Raw genomic sequence first — 15,864 nt, 5'->3', positions numbered from 1 at the left:
AGCATATTGGTCGTTGAGCGTCCCTACTTAGCAGGGAGAAGAGTCGTTTTTGCTATCATAAATAGTTGCCCTCCGTCCACATTCTTGAAACGGACCGAAGCACGTTGCGTGCAAGTGCAAAGCGTGCAATCGATTGGGAGTTCTATTATCCTAAGCGTCAAAATTTTTAGCCGATTTACAGAATGCACTCAAACCACTTGACAGGTTTCTGTGCGGCACTGAAGAGACCGTCGCCGTGATAGAAGGTGGTGTCGGCGTGGTTGAGACTTGTCACGTAGAATTGGTCACTGTAATGTTCCCCGAACTGTTCAAGCGGGAGGCCGCCAGCACAGCTCTGGAACTCAACCAATCCGTCGTTCTGCTTGGACTTGTGAGGAAGTGCAGCGCCGAGAAGCCAATACAGAGGCTGGTAGAGCGAAAACAGTCCCCAGAACGCGTTGCTGCACATGGCAGCGTGAACGTGCGTCCGGAAGACTTCTTGGGCCGCCTCGTAGCCCTCGTCCATCTCCGTAGAAGTCAACTTTTCACCTTCATACGCTAGTGACTTTGTAGCTCCGAGCACTGGACATTGGTCTGTCACGTTGCCGATCGCCTCCATAATAACAGTGTGCTCTCCGTCACAGGACTCCAGAGCGTAGTTAGCCCCCATACTTCCTGACATCGGAGGGCTCGTAGCGACCCACGAGCTGCTGTTAGCGAGCGAGCACTTCCCCGTTGCAATGGCTCCTGCCAACATGAGTCCGCCCATCGAGTGCGTGACGACGATAGTGTCGGCAATCTCGGTCGGTGAGCCTGATTCTGTCACGGAAGCTGCGAGGTCGCACATGATCTGCTGCTGGGTGTCATTATTCCATCCGGTCTCCATGGAGTTCCAGACCATGTACTTGAATTCTGTGCAGCACGGAGCGTGGTCTGTCATGTTGCCCCAGTAGGCACTGAACGAGTCCTGAAGTTCTGCTCTCTCGTTGTCAATCCCAAGACCGTGAATGAAGAGACATGGACGTGGCGTTGACTTGCAAGAGCATGTAGTGGCTTCAAGATCGACGCCCGAGTCTAAGTCCAGGCTTCGCGACTCGCTCTCAGGGATCACATCGCCAGTTAGCAGGGCGATGGAGGTTTCAGTGACGGCAGTGGCGTTCACAACACGCTCACAATCGCTGATGGCGCTGCCGGTAAGTTCCGGCGGCGTAATCTCCACCCGGTTCTTTAAATACTTAAGTCTGATCTCCAAGTCACTGCCATAAACGTGAACACCTGAAGAACCAGACGCACAAACGGCCAGGTTAAGTCCTCGGAAGGTGACCTTAAACAGATTTCCCGGCGAACACTTGATCTTAGCACCGTCTAAAGTAGCATTTGCAACTTGCGTAGCGTCGTTGAGCGCCGGTAACATGTCGTTGAGTGGTGGCAGTGCGTTCACTTCGACGCATTCGGATGTTGACGATGAAGCTTGAGTTTGGTCCGTCTCGGAGGTCGTAGTCGTCGAGTAGGCGATACCGTCGACCAGCGTGTACCGGGTGAGGGTCGAGCCTTCGGTGAAGTCCACGTACCCGTCGTAGGTGACGCTTAGACCATCTTTGGACACGATCGGGTTAGCATAAACGTCGAACTCGGGCTGGCCGTTCACTTGCATTGAGTTGCGTTTCAACGTAAAGTGAAGCATCAAAGACGGCCATTCCGTGGTACTGGTACGGAGATCACCGTGAACGGTTCCTTTGCCCTTTCGAGTCATCGAAGCTGTCGTCGAAGTCGTGAATAGAGTGGATGTAATGTAGACGAGTGCAATGCATCGGAGACCCCACATCGTTGCTGTGAGGTAAGCTTGCGTTTCCGACAGGGAAAATGAGTTGTGAGGGGCCGATCAGTGGAAACTTTGGATTTGACCGCAAGTACAGGTGGTCGAGGAGAAGCGAGAGAGAAAGGCAAGAATTGGATGGTCACTGCCAAAATGTGATGTACTATGTTAATCTTCTCTGCATGGCATCACGTTCATCAGAGGTTGGCGTCAGAGCTTGGCATCGCAAGGGCCAAGCTATTCGGCCGCGCAATGCAGTCCTGAACTATGGCTAAAATAAAGTTTTCATTGGAACTAATTTACTTTCAGCACGAGAAATTTCAAAGCAAAAAGCCTGAAATGAACAATACTAGAGTAAAACGGTAATAATGTAGCTTTAATTGTTACAGAACAACGGTTTTGCTGTTCATTTCGGGCTTTTTTGCTTTGAATTCTTCGAAGGAATACGTGCACGGTAAGCTACTTCAAGTATATCTGGCGAGGCGAGTTGCAATTGATATGTACGGTTGGCCTGGAAATCAAACGGAGATTTGCTCACTTTTGATACCTGTGCACACTGTGCACTGCACTGCAGCACTGAGTGGAATCACATCTGTGTCATAGGCAATTTGCCATCAGTGCCTGGATTCCAGGCACTGATTACCGCCGACCAGTCGCGTTGGACCAGCTTGCTGGAGATGAGAAACTCCTCCGGCCGAACCCTGCAACATGCTTGCATAAATTGTCAATGATGTGTCCTAATTGGTGACATAGCGTACAAGTTATTGTACAAAATGTCTTACCATACAAAATATGTTCTGGACCCAATCCTGCATAAGTCGATACATCCCCTTTTACAGGAAAGATAAATCAATGGCCAGATAACTCTCTGAAGACAGACTCATAAAATTAATCACATCTCTTTTTTCTTCCTTCTACTCAAGCTCCTCCACCTTCCTCGCCTCACCTTCAATAGGTTATGAGCTCAACGCAAGCCTCCACCGCTGACGACCGCGAGTTTCCGCGCCTCAATGGCCGGAACTTCATCATCTGGAAGACCCGCGTCACTGCCGCCCTCGAAGGAAAGAACCTTCTCGGCTACGTCGAGTGTATCGACTACACCGGTGACTCCGACTACGAGTTCGACTCCGATGAAGAACTCAACCCGGCACTGTCCGACATGAACGACATGTCCGCCGCGCTTGATGCTGCCGGTGCTCCCAAGGCCGACGAAATGGTGGGCTCCTCACCGAGCGAGTCCTCCTCTGATGCCAGCTCCGCAAGTTCGGATGCACCAACAGCCGGAGACGACGGCGATGTGGAAATGGGGCAGGAGAATCCCCCCGTTATCCAGTCATTCACTGCTCAGAAGCGGGATGAACTGAAGCGAGCAGAGAAGCTGAAGGCTAAAAGCCAGAGGCTGAGCTCGAAAAAGCTTCGACTCAACGAGGCAAAAGCAAAAGCTTTCCTTATCAAGACCATCGATGACCAACATGTTCTCATGGTCAAGGACAAGACTACTGCGTTTGAGATCTTCCAGACGATCGGTAGCAAGTACGAAGGTGCTGCCATCCACGGCGACCCGTATCATGTGCTATCATACCTGATGGCACTGAGGTATGAAGAAGGTTCAGACCTTACGGGGTTCATAATTGACATCGAATCTGCCATGAAGGTTGCCTCCGAAGCCACAAACAGTGTGCTCAGTGACGAACAGAAGTCACTTTACTTGTACCATGCGCTACCTGGAAAATGGAAGCAGCAACTATCGGTCTGGAAGGGTAGCAGGAAATTCATTCCCTACGAAGAGCTAAAGCGTCACATCGAGGCCAAGGTGCAGCATGAACTGGCGAAAACCGCTACACGCTCAAACAAGGAACACCCGAATCGAGGGAAACCCGAAACGAGCAGGCCCTACAGGCTTTAGCACCTGAACCAACCTTGGTTCAAGCTCCCTATTAAGAGAGCAAGGCTCTCATCTCAACGATGAGCTGTACATACTGCCTGCGCACCAACCACGATACTGTCGACTGCTATGTTCTACAGCGCCACCTACAAAATGGTCAGGTAAAGGCAGGAACGGTGCTTCCCGCCAGCTTTAAGCTGAAACCTTTGTCCAATCAGGCTGGACAGCCTCCTTACAAGGACGGTTTCGGCGGCAAGTCACGAATCCAAAATCGGAATGACTACAAGAGCAAGCGGAACAGCAATCGAAACAGAAGCCAGAACGGCAACCAGAAGAATACATCTGGAAAATCCAAGAGTCACAATAAATTCCACGGTCGCCGCAAGGACACCGACTCCGACAACGAGTATGGAATCATAGCCATCACCACTCTGGACCTCAGACAAGAAACAGAGGCTGTAAGTCTCACCGCCCAAGATGCGGAGCATGACCCAGTGTGGACTGTCGACTCAGGCTGCACTCGCCACGTTACGTCCAATCCGAAGTGGTTTGAGAAGCTGATCCCAAGTGCTGGCAGGTCAATCACTGTCGGCGGCAATCACCAGATTTCGATAAAAGGAACTGGTGATGTCAAGATGTCAATCAAGGACACGAAGGGAAAGGAACGAGAAATATCCTTGGCCAACGTGCTATATGCGCCCCAGCTGAAGTTCAACCTACTCTCCGTGCGCCAAGCCGTCGAAGATGATTTCAAAATCAACTTCCCCAACGCCAAGAAGTGCGTTCTGTTCTTCGCTAGCCGAACCAAATTTGAAGCCAAAATTGGTGAAGGGACTCGACTCTACCAGTTTCAAGCGAGCCCGGCAACCTCAAGTCAGGTAGCCCATGTGGCCACTTCAGGTAAGCCTGATAATGTTTTACTTTGGCATAAACGAATGGGTCATCCTAACTTTCGCATTATGCAGGATCTGGCTAAAGCCAACACTGTCATGGACATGGGCCTGAAGGACTTTGATTCCAAGAAAGACTACTTTTGCTCTTCCTGCACATACGCCAAGGCCCATCGTAGCCCATTCAATAAACGTACCGTTGAACGGGCAAAGTTCCCTCTTGAAAAAGTTTATTCTGATATGGCTGGCCCATTACCCGTCCCCACTCTCTCGGGGTGTCAATATTTCTGCCCTTTATAGATGACTACTCACGGTACATGTTCATCTACATCATCGAGCGAAAGTCTGAGCTGTACGAATGCTATGAAGATTTTCGCAAGAAAGCACAAAACGTTTTTCGCGCTGATGTAGGCGAACTCCAGTTCAATGAGAACATACACGATGAAGAAGTTAGACATCTTCAAAGCGACAATGCCCGAGAATATGAGAAACTTGGAAAAATGATTTTTCAGAAGTACAATACGCACGCACAATTTACAAATGCGTACACGCCCCAGCAAAATGGAGTTGCAGAGAGGCGCATGCGTACACTTCTCGAACGAACCAGGGCTTTCTTCATTGATAATAACCTACCGCAGGTTCTTTGGGGAGAATGCGTCAAACACGTTGCTGACCTTCTGAACATTACTCCCAGCTCGGTAACCGATAAGGTCACCCCATATGAGAAATGGTTCAAGCGAAAACCATCCGCGCACTACATCAAAGTGTTTGGGTGTACTGCGTACGCTCACATCCCTGAGATACACCGCACAAAACGAGAACCACGTGCTAAGAAGTGCATGTACTTAGGACTCCCATCAAACAAAAAGGGATATAGACTCCTTGACACAAAAGAAAACCGTATTATCTACAGCAGGGATGTTGTGCTTAGAGAAGACGAGTTCCCACACTTGGAATACCTCAATACACCAGCAATTTCGGACCAAAATGGCCCCGCACCGACGCTATCACCGTTGCTACCAACACCACAATTGCTACCTCCAATAGCCTCACTACTAAAACGCAGCGTCAATGCGCTTGCCGCGGAAGTAGTAGTAAAGATGAAGAAAGTCAAACACAAAACGAGCGCTCAGAACGAGGATGAACACTCGTGTCTACTTGATGATCCACTCGACATTAACGAACGAAAAGAGCACCTCACTCATATCTACGCTCTATTGGCTATCAGACACATATCTGAACCAAAGACGTTCCTAGAATCCCAGAAACTACCAGAAGCACAACATTGGGAGAAGGCAGCCATTTGTGAGTACAAATCATTGATTGACAACAAAACGTGGGTCCTCACAAAACTACCGACAGGGAGAAGGGCCCTACAGTGTCGATGGGTATTCGTTGTAAAATACAATGGAGACGGCAGTATTGACCGCTATAAAGCCCGCCTGGTAATAAAAGGTTTTTTGCAAAAGTATGGCGTTGACTACGATGAGATATTCTCTCCAGTGATCCGCATGGAAGTGCTGCGACTTTTACTGACGATTGCAGCACTCCTTGACCTTGAGATCCATCAAATGGATGTTAAAACCGCTTTCCTGAGCGGATACCTCGATGAGGAAATTTACATGCTGCAACCTGAAGGGTTTACTGTTCGAGGAAAAGAGCACTTAGTCTGCAAGCCTTTGAAGAGCCTATATGGTCTCAAGCAGGCACCTCAGATCTGGTATCTTACCCTGTGCTCTTTTCTTCTCACCATGAAATTCCACAAACTCATCAAAGACCAATGCGTTTTCATTGGATTTGTGGATGGAGCTACATGCTACATTCTAGTCTATGTGGACGACCTCCTCATCATAGCCCCTACGCTTGATATCATTAACAACATAAAGAACGCTCTCAAGCAGCGCTTCAAAATGTCTGATCTCGGTGAAGCTCAATACATCTTAGGCTGGTCAATCGTACGCAACCGTACGGACAAACCCATTTTCATTCACCAAGAGAAGTACGCTACCAAAATCCTGGATCGCTTCTCTCATCTTGATGCAAGTTGGTACACCGCTGATCCCAGTGTGAAGCTGACGGAGGCCATGTGCCCCCAAACGCCAGAAGAAAAACATGAGATGAAAGCGATCCCGTACAGAGAGGCAGTTGGTAGCTTTATGTACTTAATGATGGGAACTAGACCTGATCTCGCATATTTTCTACGAGAAGTCAGTCAATTCCTGGTGAACCCAGAAAAACCTCACTGGAATGCCGTTAAGAGAGGATTGAAGTACTTAAACGGTACGCGCAATCTTGGCATCACCCTTGGTGGAAAGCAAAATCTAGAGCAGTATAAGTCAAAGCATTATCTCACTGCATACTCCGACGCAGACTATGCCAATTGCCCAGACACACGACGATCTGTGGGAGGCTATATCGCATATATGTGTGGAAGCCCAATTTCATGGCAATCGAGAAAGCACCACACCGTAGCTCTGTCCACAACAGAGGCGGAATACATAGCCCTATGTCACTGCATGCAAGAAGGTATTTTCTTAAAGCTTCTTTTAGTAGAGCTTAAACACGAAAGCTCACATGCTATTACCCTATTTGAGGACAATCAAAGTTGTATTAAACTTTCCTACAGCCCAGAACTGCATGGCAGAAGCAAGTACATTGACATTCGGTATCACTTTGTACAAGAAAAAGTAGAGCGAAAAGAATTTGAAATTATGTACTGCAACACCAAAGAAATGGTAGTCTTGAAGTCGGTAAGAGGTGATAGCGAGCTTCGACGTCCGCTTAAAGGTGCATATTGAAAGTCGAACGACTTCTACTGTACTTAGGACCATCTCGTTGAGCTTTCTGCAATACTTCTGGATGTCACCTTTTGAAGCTTTAGCCGCCTCCAGTGCGAACCCCAAGCTGTGATAATGCCAGACCTAGCACCATACAGCTGCAAGATTCAGAGTGGGGTAGGCAACCTGCGGTGAGTTTGTGGATGACCGGTCTCGGGCATATCTACGAGCCGGGTGCTGTCGATCGGTCGTCTGCGTTGGCCGAGGCACTACCTGTTATCTCCTCTGTGCTATTCTTACATCGCGGTCTCGCCGACTTCTCAGTACTACACCTTTTCCAGTCCAATAAGGCCAAGAGCAAATGGTATTAGCCAAGTGCGAGAGCAGTTTGGCCAACAACAAAAGCGAATTGATGAAGAGCAAAGGCAAATTGGCGCAACCTATCAATACGCATACTTGAAGATCATTCGTTAGCGCAGTGAATGACTGCGTATGCAGGCAGCGCACGTAGGCTTCGCGCCTTCACACGCTCTGCATTCCTTCATTCCGCCAATGCGCTCGCGATCTCTTTGGTTCCGCCAATAAGCAGCCTCAAACCGAGCCCAAAAGGGAATTCACGAGCTTCAACATGCTCTAGCGAGAGCTTCCCCGCCTCAAAGGCTTCTCGTTTCGGTCTCATTCCTCCATTTTCTCCCTTCGACGCTGATGCCGACTAAGTATCGCCGCTACACGCTCTACACGAAGCTTCGCGTGCTCGAGGCTGCCCGTAATGGTCTCGACTGGGAAGCTGTCGCTGGAGACAACAACGTGAATCTCAGCACTGCTCGCAATTGGGTACAGCGCTACCCCAACTTTGAGGACGTGATCAGCCCGGCGCCTCGTGGTGGAAAAACCGCGCAAAAGATGACCCCAGCATGCGTGAAGTTCCTATAAGATCAGCTCGCCACTGACCCCGACCTCACGCTACGGCAGATTGCAGACATGCTCGAGACATCGCTTCGTGTAACGGTGTGCCCTCAAACCGTGAAAAATCACCTCGATGCTGCTCTAATCACCATGAAGCAATTCCACAAAGAGCCCCAGTACATGAACACTGCGCAGAACAAGCTTAAGCGCCGTGATTATCTCATTCAGCTGCAGCGTTATCAAGCGGCTGGTAAGACGATCATCTACATGGACGAGACCAATTTCAATCTCTGGTCTACCAGCACTAGAGGGCGCAGCCGCCGTGGCCAGCGTGCTGTGAAGAAAGTTTTTGCTGGTGGCGGCCAGAACTTGCAAGTGATTGCGTGCATCGGCATCGGCGGCGTCGTGCACTACGAGCTGCGATTCGGCGGCAACAAGTATCTGAACTCGAACGAGTTTATCCGAGCCACGCTGCGAAAGGTTGAGAATCTCGACAACGTCGTTCTTGTCCTAGACAACGCGCCATGCCATGCTCGAGCTGAGCACGTCTTTGAGGAGCCTGAGTTTGCTGGTGCTACACTGCTGCGTCTTGGGCCTTATTCGCCCATGCTGAACCCGATTGAGAATGTATTCTCTGCGTTCAAGTCTGCTGTTAAGGATTACATGACCGAGCACCGTGCAGACATTCTTGCTGTCCCCGAAGGTGTCACGATGAAGGCACACAGACAGCTCCATCTCACACGCGCTGCTCGCTCGAAATTCCCTGAGGTTGCTACACCAGGTCTGTGCGAGGCATGCTACCGCCACATGCTCACCTTTCACGTGAAGGTCACGGACCTCAAAGACATGCCTGTAGGCCGTTGAAGCGAGCCAGACGAAGTGCGTGCATCACGACACGCACTCACTGTGTAAGTGCATATGTAGTGTAGTAGTTCTTCCAATCTGGCTTTGCTCTTCATCAATTCGCTTTTGTTGTTGGCCAAACTGCTCTCGCACTTGGCTAATACCATTTGCTCTTGGCTTTATTGGACTGGAAAAGGTGTACACGTGGTATGCCTGAAGTGGGTGATTTGATGAACTAGTCTGGGAGTCTAAATCAAATTTCAAATTGGTTTGAAGGAGTAATATTCGAATCGAGTCTTCTCCTTTCGTGCGTTAAAAGCTCACAACAGTACTAAGTTAATAAAACGGGCTAAATTTTACAAATTAGCTTTACGAAAAGGCCATTCCCAAGTTTAAAAAAAACATGCAACCTTGCGACCAAATGAAGAAAATACTACTGTAGTACTAGTATTCACAGAGTTGTTGCATGCACAAAGAGACATACCGATTACAAGTATGTTTTCGCTTAAAGAAGGCATTCGAACCAACTTACCGGTTTAATCGTGTCGCGGAAGTAGCTGTCCCCATGAAGGAACGCAGTGTCAGCATGGTTGCACTTTGACACGTAAAATTTGTCTTCGTAGTTGTTGCTAAAAAGATTTTCGGGCAATCCACCGCGGCAGCTTTCGAACGTCACTACACCATCGTGCTGCTTGGTGCCATGCTCGACCTGGGAGCCAAGATACAGGTAGCTGGCCTGGTCCGTGGAAACGGTGCCGATGTCATCGTCGCTGCACATGGCCGCCGAAACGTGTTCCCGGTAAACCTTCTGAGCAGCCACGTAGGCTTTGTTGAGATCCATGGTACTATACTTACCGCCCATGTACGCGATAGACTTCATGCCAGCGTCAACGGGGCATTCTCCAAGGAGTGTCAAAATCTTTCGGAAAGCCTGCGTGTCATCGTCCGTGCAGATATCCTGAACGTAGTTCGATGCCATCGTACCGTTCATAGGCGCACTCATACTCACCCACGTCGTACTGTTATCAAGGCTGCACCTCTCGTTGGCGACCGCGCCAGCCACGATCAACGCGCCCATCGAGTGAGTCACCAGGATAGTGTCTTTGATCAGCCCTTCGTCTTCGTCGCTGGTTTTGCTCATAGACAGAGCGTGTTCGCATACCGTCTTCTGCAGGCTCTTGTCAGTCCAACGAGCTGTCATCGTGTCCAGGGACGCATACTTGATAGTCGAGCAGCACGGGGCGTGGTCAGACATATCGCCGAACTTCTTAGACTTGGTCTGCAGCTCCTTTTCTTCGTTTTCGTTGCTCTCTCCGTGGATAAAAAGGCACGGGCGAGGAGTGGACTTGCACTCGCACGCCTTCGACCCGAAGCTCCACATGCCTGCTTCCGCTTTAAGCGCCCGCACTTGTTGGCTTGGCAGAGGGTCGGTCGCAGACGCGGTGACAACGAGCACCCCGAGCGCTGCAACTAGAGTTCGTCCCCACATTTTAGCGCAGCGTTAAGCAAAGAAGGCAACAGCTATAAATCCGGAGTGGCTGATGACGAGCATATTGCCCAAAGCCAATCCCATGATAAATGAGCCGGAATTGGCTACGTACATATGCTGTCTGATCAGTTCAACAAACAAACAAAATACAAAATGTACACATGGCAAAGAGCAATGCCTTAAAAACTTTTAAATAAGGTTTGACCTAAGGAGAAAATAGGAGAAACACACGTCCATCGCTGGGATAACACACACGGGGCTGGGCGACGTGGGTGCCATAGCCGCGGCGCCAACTAAGGTGAGCGGGTGCGAGGCGCGTAGCCGCAGCAAACCCGCGCGGAGAGCCCGCGAAGCCCTCAGGGCCGCGCGGTATTTGCGGAGGCGGGCCCAGCGCTGAGCTCACCAGCGAGCCGAGCACTACACTTTCCAGAACATTCTATCTCCATATTGCGAGCGCAGCGAACCGCGGGGGCGCCGAAGGGGCGCCCAGCGCGGCTGGTCCCTTTTCTGCTGTGACCTCTAATCGTCGATTATGTCTTATTGCGACACTCAGAAGGTCAAAAGTATACAGAAGTCAAGTCAATTGATTTGCTGTGTGCTGAAACAGTAAATACATGTGTTTGGCATGTTCTGTCTGACCTAAGTACAGTACTGCACCCCTTTTTCGCGGGGGTGGACCATATAGGATTTACGAATACCGGTATGCAATATTTTAGCCTACAAGTGATTGTTCATTTGCATTCAGGATCATCACCTTCGGAAGCTTATCAAAGAACGAGAACGGTGTGCAGTACTGTACCAGTTTTGATTCGGTTGTGACAGCTCCCACTAAGCTTTTTTATACTGGTACCTTGGCAGTAGTCGCATAGATGATGGTGCTTTTTCTTGGTTAAAGTAAGCAGGTGTTCGGTACCAAGTCGGTGCATACCGATTTCCTTTCAATCGGCCCAGTACCGGTAATTCACACTTTTGTAGCCGAAAATTGGCGGGTCAGACGAGACTGGGGACACATTCGAAAATCCGCCGTTGACAACCCTGCTGGCCGGGTTTTCGAATTTAAGTCTGCAGGGAATTACTGGGCCAACTGCCGTGGTCGGCTTTCACAGCAAATCGGTATTCACTGATTTGATACCGATAACCAGCTTACTTTATACAAGAAATAGCACCACTACTTCGCAGCATCTATGCGACTACTGCCATGGTACCGGTACAAAAACGTTTAATTCCCACTCAATTCCCACTCAATGTAACAGTGGGGCTCCATGGGATCCCTGTATGACTCACTTTTTCACAATTGGATTCTTACAGCTTGTGACAGGAGTTGCAGCGACAAAAAGTAAAGTGCAGATTTAATAAGCAATTATGTAAATAACGCTTAAAAACGTAAAACCGCTAGAATTACTTCTACAGTAATTGACCTCACCTTTGGACGTCAAAAACATATAAACTTTCCCAGTCTATGCGCTTTAGCACAGAATCTGGTAACCCCTCGAAACCGGGTGCTGCATAATGCAGGATTACCATTTTCGTTAAACTGAATATATTTAGTTTAACGACTTTTAGTCTTAAAGTTTGTAAGACGTGTCTTTTCGCTCGCCAAAAGGCATACAAATTTTAAGACAGCCAGAATGCCTGTTTCTGTGTGCGTCTTTTTTTCTCAAGAGGTTAAAAGTGGCAACATTTGTCTACCGTATTCCTTATGTGATTGGCGACAGTCAAATTCTTGAGGTGGTCGAGCCTTTCTGCCAGCATAAAAGATACCTGCATAAAAAAAACTATATAACATGCTAAAATTATATTGGTCGCCAAGCACATAAAGCGCGACGACACGAAATTTAAATCAATTTGATTGGCTGCTGGATTTGTCGCTAATGACCGAGCGTCGCCAATCACATAAGGAATACGGTACATCTAAAGATCAGCTTTGCGAGGTTTTTGAGAAAAGCTAGATGATTTGTATTACATACCGGAGGTAACGGGCTGATCCCACTTAGTGAGTGGTGCACAGCCAACGACGATCGCCGCCTTTTCCAAATGTCTCTCATTCGAGAATTCTCGCCCCGAGGACCAAAGACGCAGGAGGATGGTGAGAGTCCGAGGCAAAGTGCCGCGAGACTGCGAAGCTACCGCACGCGACTTATCTTTCCAGGCGGTGTGGAGAGAGCTGAAGAAGGACGGGTGGACACGAAAGCCCCCTTCGGGGCGCAGTCTCGATGACCGCTACTTTTATATGCCTCCCGGTAAGAACGTGAAGGGGAGCGAAGGCGTCGATTACTTCCGTGGCGAACAAGTAGTATTGGAGCATTACGCAAAAGGTGTGTGTATTACTTGCAGTTGAATAGCTCGTTACTATGTCTAATACCAAGTTTGTTGCTTGTAGAACTGCGACGCAACGCGGTAGGCGTCCTACCCAGTGCTCCTGGAGATGATCAACTAGCTGCTGCCGCAGCTATCGTACGTGAAAGCTAGGCTGCTGATATCGAAGCAGCAGAAGCAAGAGCTCGAGCTCAGGCTACTTCTCAACGAGTCCCCACAAATCAACCAACTACCGGTGTGCCTCCCGTCCCCGTACATGAATCTACTACCAGGCCACAGTCACCATCACAGCGAGCGCCGGCGCGTCGCTCTTTGATGAATACTCCAGGTCCTATGGCAAATTCTCCAGTTAGAAGTACCCAGCCAAGCTCTCCGCTCATCCCGACGTGACCACACGGTCAAGACGCCGACTGCTCATCTGAAGAAGCAGTAGAATCTGATAATATCAGCGGCAGCAACTCCACACATCCAGCACAAACTCCAACCAGAAACGGTATGCTGCATTGTATATTGAATGCTATGCTGAATAGCTTGCAGTATAATGTACTGCATAGTGCTCTGCATATTACGCTGCATTATATACTGCATAGTATGATGTCTGTTAATCCGAATACTGACATAATTATGTGCTGCTTTTTAGATGATGCAAATGAAGACGAAGAAGATTCAGCTCTTGGTAGCGAGCTGCTTGCCGATAGCACCGATGATTTGAGCGCGGTTGTTGATCACGCCATTGAACATCAGTTTGGAAATTTGGATTCGGGTGATGAGGCGGAAGCCGATGACATAGAGACCGGAGAGTGTGTATCGGATGAAGAGGCGGGAATTTATTGTGCATCTGAGGACATTGGTGATTATCTGGTCGCGACAGAAGACGAAATCACTGCAGACGGAGAATTTTCTTGATAGTTTTGGTGGAGAGGATGGGGTTCTCGCTGGAAACCTAAAGAACGCTGTCATGCTTGAGATGTCCGCTATTGGCTGGGAGGATGTCATTGAACCTGATACTGCTGAGTACATGCAGGGCCCGTACGATTCCATCGACAATACTTCAAGCTATCCTGGCCTTCGCCAAGGGTACTCAGGTCCAACTGCAGACGTTTTGCGCAGAGGAGACTCTCCAATTGGACTCTTCTTTTACTTTCTTCCTGTTGTATTGTGGCAGCACATTGCTGCTTGCTCGACGGAGTATCACCTGGAGATGCTACCACGTCGTATTGACGAAACATTTCAGCGATATCGCCGGAAGCGGAGGTTGAACCCACAGTTACCAAGAAAGACAAGGCGAGATATTCAGCACGACTTGGAAGGCATGAAGTCTATCTTACCACACGAACTGTGCCAGTTTGTTGGACTATTGGTGGCAAGGACAATTGCTCCGAACTGAGAAAAAAAAACTTGCTAATCACTGGAAGACAACGGGTGAGGGCGCTATATCACGAGGGTGTTTCGGCTCAGTGCTGTCTAGAGGCCGATTCATGGAAATTTCACGCAATCTTAATTTCAACTCAAACAACGACCCCAGGGCTCAAACAGATCGCGCTTGGAAGATCCGCAAGCTGGTAGAAGTCTTGCAGCGCACCTTTCTTCGTGGATACGTTGCGCCATCACACTTGGCGTTCGACGAAGCAGCCTTACCCAGTCGGTCATCCTTCAATAAGATGCGCGTTTACATGAAGGACAAGCCCCACAAGTGGGGCACCAAGCTCTTCATGCTATGCAGCGCAGTCACAGCGTACTGCATCAGGTCTGATTTTTTTTGAAGCGGCTTTTTACTATCGTGCATTATTCAGTTTTGTCTGACATTTTTTGTGTCTTGTTTGCTGAATATATGCAGGTTTGAAGTATATTGCGGTAAGAAACAGCACGCTAGCGACGCCCACAAGCCCGAAATGAAATCAGGCCCTGCTGCTGTTGTCCGAAACCTACTTGCAGCATTTGGCCCGTATGCTAGAAAGCAGGGAATGCGCCTAGTCGTCATCGACCGGATCTATACTTCAGTGGCTTTAGCTATTCAGCTGCTGCTGATGGGGTTTTACTGTGTGGGAACAATCATGACCAACCGCTTGGGATACTGCAAGGGTGTCGCCGAGAAGAAGAAGACTCGTCCACCCGGGATTACGCGCGGGTCGTTCAAGGTGGCTACTTCTAAGCTCGTGCCAAATATGTCAGCAATATGTTGGTGGGATTCTCGCCCTGTACACTTTCTCAGCACGGGAGGAAACCTTGAACTTGATCGGGTGGTGCGACAGAATGGTCCCACGCAAGAGGAAGTCCCATGCCTTAGAGTCGTAAAAGATTATCAAGCGTACATGGGTGGCGTGGATGTCCATGACCAGCTGAGATTGCAGCGTTATTCTCTCCCCGTTTTAGAAAATACTATAAGTCGTTCGCACTGGGGCTCATTGACTTGGCTATTGTAAATGGATACATAGTCCATAAGGACTTTCACAAGAACAAGCAGTCACGACCACTTACCCACGTGAAGTACATGAAGAAACTTCATCTTCAGCTGTGTCGCCTACAAGCTACAGACATGTATGAGTCCAACGCATTCGGCACCCAGCCACCCCAAGCCAGACCTGCATATGTACCGGTCCCTGTCGGTGCAAACCAGTCAATTGGACACGCTGCCCGTCAAGTAGATGAATGGAGAAACGAAGGAGCACAAGAGAAAAGACGGCAAAGGACATGCAAGGTGTGCTCGCTGCTTCGAACAGACACCCAGCGAGCATCAACTACTACATACTATTGTGCCGACTGTAGCGACAAAGGGCCAGTCTACCTCTGCATGCGGGCGCGGCGACAAGTGCGTGGGGTCGCCATGACATGTTGGGATGTGTGGCACAAGGAGTGGATGAGCGGAAAGCTGATCCCTTTCGAAAATGGCAAAGGGATTCATATGCGTCAGAAATCGGCTGAAGCACCTAGTTCTCCATCGACTCCGGGTACTTCTGCAACGC

At 49.2% G+C, this 15,864-nt stretch overlaps 2 protein-coding genes across 2 annotated transcripts; both read right to left on the bottom strand.

The window, feature by feature from the left end:
- Positions 1–175: 175 nt before the first annotated feature.
- On the bottom strand, positions 176–1,790 carry PITG_13788 (uncharacterized protein; the record flags this gene model as incomplete). Its single annotated transcript, XM_002899432.1, has 3 exons — positions 176–1,157; positions 1,215–1,713; positions 1,778–1,790. 3 exons carry the CDS (start codon positions 1,788–1,790, stop codon positions 176–178), a joined length of 1,494 nt encoding a protein of 497 aa, XP_002899478.1.
- A 7,811-nt stretch (positions 1,791–9,601) lies between these two features.
- On the bottom strand, positions 9,602–10,585 carry PITG_13785 (uncharacterized protein; the record flags this gene model as incomplete). Its single annotated transcript, XM_002899431.1, has 1 exon — positions 9,602–10,585. One exon carries the CDS (start codon positions 10,583–10,585, stop codon positions 9,602–9,604), a length of 984 nt encoding a protein of 327 aa, XP_002899477.1.
- Between the last annotated feature and the right edge of the window lie 5,279 nt (positions 10,586–15,864).

This window comes from Phytophthora infestans, genomic scaffold (genome assembly GCF_000142945.1).
Source record: "Phytophthora infestans T30-4 supercont1.30 genomic scaffold, whole genome shotgun sequence".
Classification (NCBI taxonomy): domain Eukaryota; phylum Oomycota; class Peronosporomycetes; order Peronosporales; family Peronosporaceae; genus Phytophthora; species Phytophthora infestans.
The sequence above is the reverse complement of the archived record's forward strand: the minus strand, read 5'-3'. Positions and strand labels throughout refer to the sequence as shown.